Source organism: Geospiza fortis, unplaced genomic scaffold (genome assembly GCF_000277835.1).
Source record: "Geospiza fortis unplaced genomic scaffold, GeoFor_1.0 scaffold687, whole genome shotgun sequence".
Taxonomy (NCBI): Eukaryota; Metazoa; Chordata; class Aves; order Passeriformes; family Thraupidae; genus Geospiza; species Geospiza fortis.
The window spans coordinates 77,405-83,705 of record NW_005054647.1 but is presented as its reverse complement, the minus strand read 5'-3'; the positions used below and the strand labels follow the sequence as shown (position 1 = coordinate 83,705).

Below are 6,301 nucleotides of genomic sequence, written 5' to 3'. Positions count from 1 at the left end.
TATTTATTATTTATTTATTGATTTATTGATTGATTTATTCCCTCGTGGGGCTGCAGCTCCCCAGGCTGTTCCCTGCCCTGCAGAGCAGCCCCAGCTCCTCCTGCCCAGCCTGAGCCCAGCCTGGGCAGAGCTGGGGGGCTCAGCAAAGCTCAGCTCAGCTCCAAGCGCCAGCAAATGTCAGCCAAGCATCCTCGGGTGACTCAAACCCAGCATGAAAATCGTTTTCCCGACTTTAAATTGAAACATCTGTAAGGGAAGAACAGCAACCAATGCAATAAACCCTGCAAGGAAAAGAGAATTTTTGGTTTTTGTTTATACCTAATTGCAAAAGCTGCTCCTAGAGCCAGGCTTTGCTTTGTGGGACACTTCGACAGGAGTTTGAAGGTTTAAAACATGGAGACAGAAGTTTTACTCAGAAATCAGGGCTGACAGTGCCGAGGGGCTGAAGGAGGCAGGATGCTCTGAGCTGGTGCAGCCTGACAGGTGAGGAGAGAGGAGATTGCAGGAACAAGGTTTTACAGGAACTGTCGAGTGGGAAAAGAGAGAAAGTCAGCAGCTGAGAGCAGAACTGAGGAGAATTTAAAATAGAAGAATTTAAAACAGGAGAATTTAAAATAGAAGAATTCAAAATAGAAGAATTTAAAATAGAAGAATTTAAAAGAGACAGAATAAGGAAAACCACAGAGAATGTAAAATACAGTCAGCACTTTTTAAAATGAAGTAAAGCCCCCCATGATTAAGTTTGAGATGAACGACTTCTGCTCAGCCATTTACAAACACTCCTGCTGGCTCAGAGGGGGGAATTGCAGGTGTCTCACGTGGATGGTGCCGATCTCCCAGCCCAGTCTAATCCCGTTACATGATCATAAAACCTGCCCCCAAACACTTTCACGGTGCCAACTGCAATATTTGTTTTCATTTAGATGAAGTTTCCAAGCCCACACCCTGACTTAGAGCGCACATCAGGCAGAATTAGTGCAAAAGGACAAAAATTACCATTGCAGCCCAGGGGTGCTTTTGGCAAGGGGGACAAAAGCAGGGAAGAGGGATGTGATTTTCCAGCTAGGACAGGAATCCACAGATTGTTTGTAATGCTCTGGGGTGATCAGTGCCCTCCTTGTCGTTCCTTCCACCCACAAAACCTCTTCCCTTCTCCCAGGCTGCTGCAGGGATCCATCCCTGCGCTTTTCTGTGCCCTTCCCTCCTTCCCAAACTGGGAATTTTCTCTCCCCTCTCAGCTGGAGCAGCTCCTGGCTGGCCTGGAGGCTGAAAAATCACAACTGGAAGGGGAGGCAGAGCTGGGATTCATTAAAAACAGCTGCAGAGGGAAGGCAGGGCTGGGGGGCCGAGCATCGCTTTGCTGTTGTTGTTGTTGTGCTGCTCTCTGAAATAAATGAAATGCAGCACCTGATTGTCCCAGGGAGCTCAGGCAGTGCCAGGAAAACCAGCAAAGCAGGGCTGGGGTCCACGGGCATGTGAGAGCAATGGGGAAACTGGGGGGAAAAAACTGGGAGGGAAAAATGGGGGGGAAAATGGGGGGAAAAATGGGGGGGAAAAATGGGGGGGAAAAATGGGGGGGAACTCTCTTCACAGGGTGAGGAAACAAAACAATTCCTTCTGCAGCTGGGGACCAAGGACAGCCGCCCAAATCTCAGGCCCAAGAGCAGAAACAACGTGGAATGAAGAGGGAAAAACAAGGATGGGACTTCATAAGCTAAATCTGTAATTAGGAAATTAACTCCAATATGCAAATGGAGCAGAACTTGTAAAAGTGACAGACCTTGTGACCTGTTGCCCTTTTAGGTTCATCTTGGGTTCATTTTGTGCCCATTTTGGTTCATCCTGGGTTCATTTTGGGACCATTTTGGTTCACCTTGGGTTCATTTTGTGCCCATTTTGGTTCATCCTGGGTTCATTTTGGGACCATTTTGGTTCACCTTGGGTTCATTTTGTGCCCATTTTGGTTCATCTTGGGTTCATTTTGGGACCATTTTGGTTCACCTTGGGTGCAGCCCTGGCTGGGCTCCTGTGCTGCCCAAGGTGGATCCATGGAGGAGACCCTTTTAATAAATCCCTGCTTGATTCTGTCGCTCTGCTCTAGCTCAGCCTCCCCAGGGCACCACAGGGAATGGGGAAACCTGGGCACCTATGGACAAACTCCACCCCAAAGCAGCATTTCAGCACAGAGCAAGGCTGCTTCCCTCGGGCTGAGTGATTCAGCGAGTCATTTTCCAGCAGGCTCTGGTGAACGCAGGAAAACCCAAGCTCAGGGTGAGCCCAGGAGTGCAAGCAGCGGGTGACAATACTCACCGAGTCAATGATGCCCTGCAGGGCCTCAAAGCCGTCGTTGACAGGGAAGACGTGATCTCTGCTGTCAGCAATCCGGGCCAGCTGCCACAGGGCGACAAACGGAACAGAAATGCAGAGGGTGACATCAGTTAGCCAGCAGGCAGATAATTAAGACTTCTCCAGATTAGCTGGCTTGCAAATAAAGCCGTCCAACGCTCAGCTGCTCTCTCTGGGTTGCCCCTGTGCTGTGGTTTGTTGAGCAGGAAGATGTTTGTCCTGTGAGCCTGACTGGCTTTATAAATCAGGGATTTTTCAGATCAGGGATCAGAAAGGATTCGGAGACAAGACAGAGCGTGGCTTTCGCTGGTACCTGGGGGTTAATGATCTTTAGGGCAAAGGTGGAACCCAAAACAGGTTGGACTCCATAATCATGGAGGCATTTTCCAGCCTTAGCTCTTCCAAAATTCTTTGAAATGGGCCTGATCCAGCTCTCCTGTCAGGACAGGGATGTTTTACTGGGCCGTGTTCAGAGGGGACTCAGGCAGACACCAGGGGCTGTTTTCTGAGTGGAGGCTGACAGGGCTCAGAGGAGCATTCAGAACCCTCTGTGATGATGAGGAGGGGCCCTTTCCAGGCTCCCAGGGCTGGGGTTCTCACCTGGGTCTCGTTGAAGTCCTTGACCCCCACGCAGTACACGGTGGCCCCCAGGTCCCTGGAGCGGTTGGCCTGCAGGGGACAGAGGCACAGCAGGGTCACCCACGCGCTGGGAATCCTTAAAATCACAAAAAAGCTGCAAAGCCAGGCCTCAGAGACAGCAGAGCTGCGATTAGAGCTAGGCAGGAGCCATGAGATTGCTCAGCAGAACAGCTCCATGAGATGTAGAAAGGACAAGTGTTGGTTTTACTCTACAAACCCAATTCTCCTTGTTGTTATTGGATTTAACGCTGCACTTTGGACAGACTGAGAGGGAAAATTCTGTCCATAGCAAACCCCATGCAGAAATTCCCTCTGCCAAGTTTAGACCAGCCTGGTTTGACTGGCAAGTGCCAATTGCTCAGCTCTGCAGGGAGGGCGTCCAAAGGAACATTCTGCAGCAAAGCCCTCAGCGCTCACCCCGCTCTTTGACATTTGGCACAGTCCACTAATTTAATGGGGATGCTGAGAACGTGTGCTTGAACCTCAGAGACATTTGTGGCAATGCCAGGCTGGCTGATCTGAAGGATTTATGTGGCAGAAGCCACCACCCTCCTCCTGCAGTCCTGACTTTGTGTGAGGAGGGGAAAAAAGTGAAAGTGAGAATATTCAGCATTTCCCAGAGCAATCCAGTAAACACTGAAGCTGTTCAGCTGTGAACAATTCCTCCTTCTGTGTTTATTTTTAACTGGAGGTTTTAACCCCTCTCCTTCCCCCGGCACAGTCTCAGCTGGGGTGACTCAGAGGCTGCTGCTGTCAGTGGCTGTCCTTGGGATTCCGCTCTGCAGAGCACCAAGGGGGAGATTTCTCACTGGGGAAAAAGCTTTTCCTCACCCTCTGCAGCAAGCCCGGGCATTCCCCTGCCCCCCTGGCTATGAAGGCACTTACCTCCCTCTCAGAGTAGAAAAACAGATCCTCGTGGAGCTCCCCATCCGTCAGTGCAATGATGACACTGGCAGTCCTGTAACCTGAACACACAAACCTCTTAGTCCTGGCCTTGTTAAACCACCTCAGAAAGCATCTTTTGGTTTGCTAAACCGCCTCAGAAAACATCCTGGTGGCATTCCAGGCCAGCGAATGAGGCTGCAGCCACCAAAATCCCAATTTGCTCCCAGTTAGCTCCTGGTTTTATTTCTGCTGTCAGTTCCAGGAATCCAGAGGGGCTTTTCCAGCTGGTGACAAAAAGCTCAGTTGGGATTTAAACAAATATGGTGGGAAAGGGCCTAAAAATCTTCAAGATTCCTGAGTAACATGTCAGGAACATCATCAAACCTTTGCAGCCTTCCCTCCCAAACCAGAAAGTTTTTACATCAGTTACAGGGAAGGAAAGGACACTTTTCCAGTTGTCTGCACTTAGTGCTGCTTTCAATAATTGCTGGTTGAAAAAATCTTTTCCCTAACAGCTTCTCCATGTATTTGTGTTCCAGAAGGATGAAGAAATGGTTGCCTGAGCCCTCCAGAGAAGGTAAGGTGCCAGTTTTGGTGAGGTTGGGCACCTGCAGCCAGCCTGGCTTTTCTCTTTTGGCCTGAAACACTTTAATTCCTTAAACACTTTCATTCCAGCTCCTCAAAGCTCCATTTGCTCTTTTTCCCTTTCAGGAATCCTTCCCTGACCAGCACCAATCCCTGCGAGAACAGAAGCCACCCCCACCCTTCCCACAGCAAAGCTGCATTTATTTTAATTTTTTTTTAGATCTGTTAAAGTTTTTTATCAAAAAGAAAGAGAAAAAAACCCATTCAGTGGATCAAGAAGGGCCTCTCACCGTGAACATTCTCATGGTAAATCTGCTCACTGGCCTGAAATCAGATCAGAAGATTATCAGTAATAAATTAATAATTGGTTTGTTTGGTCCCATCAGGCAAACCAGCCCCAGAGCTGTGTCCCACTGCTCTCCTCTCTGAAAACCCAATCCCCTTTCACCCCTGAGAAACACCCCAGGTTATATCCCTAAATATTCCTAAACATCAGTGCTAAAGATTCCTCAGCAGCTCCAGATCAACTCTTCCAGCTGCACATAAACCAACAGCTCAGCCTGTGCGTTCACATTTCAGGGATGGGGCAGCACTTTAACCGTGCAAACCCCTCCCAAATCCCCACGTGGGAGGCAGTGCAGGGGCTCGGCTTTAGAGAAACTCCTGAGCCTGTAAAAATATGTAATATGTAAAAGCCTGAGCCTGTAAAAATATGTCAATATGTAAAAAACATGCCCAGAAGGAGAAGGCAATAAGTCTGCAGTTATCCGGCCACCCCAGGTGTGAGCTGCGGCCTCACCCCGCCCAGCCCAGGTGGGACTGACACCTTCCCACCCCTCCAGGACACAGAGGCTCAATGCCACTGCCTTGGCCCAAGCAGAAAAAGCAGAAATAAAGAGATGAGCAGAGTTTGCAGCCCTGAGCCCTTGCCAAGGGTCCCTCAGCCCCAGCAGGGAATTCCCAAGGGTTGTGCAGCCCCTGGGGAGCAGAGGCAGCCCCTGCCCCAGTTACCCTCTCAAATCCTTCGTGCATGTACGTGTCCCCTCCTGGCAGCACCTTCTGCAGCTCCTCCAGGCCCTGCCGGATCTGCTCCCTGCAAGGAAGGCAGGGCTGTGACACCTTTCTGCTGTCAGTTCCAGGAATCTGGCAGGAGAAAGCCACCACAGTGTCCTGGTGGCACTGTGACCCCCAGGAGAAAGCCACCAGGCTGTCCTGGCACCCAGCAGGGGTGGGTGATGGAGCCAGGCTGTCCTGGTGGCACTGTGACCCCCAGGAGCAAAGGACCAGGCTGTCCTGGCAGGAGAAAGCCACCACAGTGTCCTGGTGGCACTGTGATCCCCAGGTACAAAGCCACCAGGCTGTCCTGGCACCCAGCAGGGGTGGGTGATGCCCCCAGGCTGTCCTGGCATGCAGGGCACAGAGATTGGGGACAGGAATCACCCAGTGCCTCCCCAGGCTGGTTCATCCTCTCCAGCCCTGTCCCTGGCAGGAGATGCTCAGCCTGGCTGGGCTCAGGGACGTTTCCAAGGCTGGTGCCCTGCTCTGGAGGGAGGCAGCCAGCTCCCTCCCCTCTGGAATGTGATTCCAGGCATCCAAGATGTAAAACACATGCTGGCTTACACCCTCCACACATGTGGAACATATATTTCTGCTCCACGTGGCAATGAAGTTAACAGAGGAAGCGAGAGAGATTTAGGGAGCTCATCCAGCTCTCCTTGCAAGGCAGAATAATTAAAATAAAATAAAATAAAATAAATATAAAATAAATAAATATAAAAATAATTATGAAATAAATAAAAATAAATATAAAATAATAAAATAAAATAAAAATAAAATAATATAAAAT

General features: G+C 49.9%; 1 protein-coding gene across 1 annotated transcript in view; it reads right to left on the bottom strand.

The window, feature by feature from the left end:
• Positions 1–6,301, bottom strand: part of ANTXR1 (ANTXR cell adhesion molecule 1) — a 43,873-nt gene that overhangs the window by 29,618 nt on the left and 7,954 nt on the right. Inside the window, exons 4-8 of the mRNA XM_014311068.2 lie at positions 5,467–5,548; positions 4,746–4,779; positions 3,871–3,950; positions 2,947–3,015; positions 2,311–2,391 (exon numbers count right to left, since the gene is read on the bottom strand). Coding sequence (XP_014166543.1) covers positions 2,311–2,391; positions 2,947–3,015; positions 3,871–3,950; positions 4,746–4,779; positions 5,467–5,548 — 346 coding nt within the window. The remainder of the gene's footprint in view (positions 1–2,310; positions 2,392–2,946; positions 3,016–3,870; positions 3,951–4,745; positions 4,780–5,466; positions 5,549–6,301) is intronic.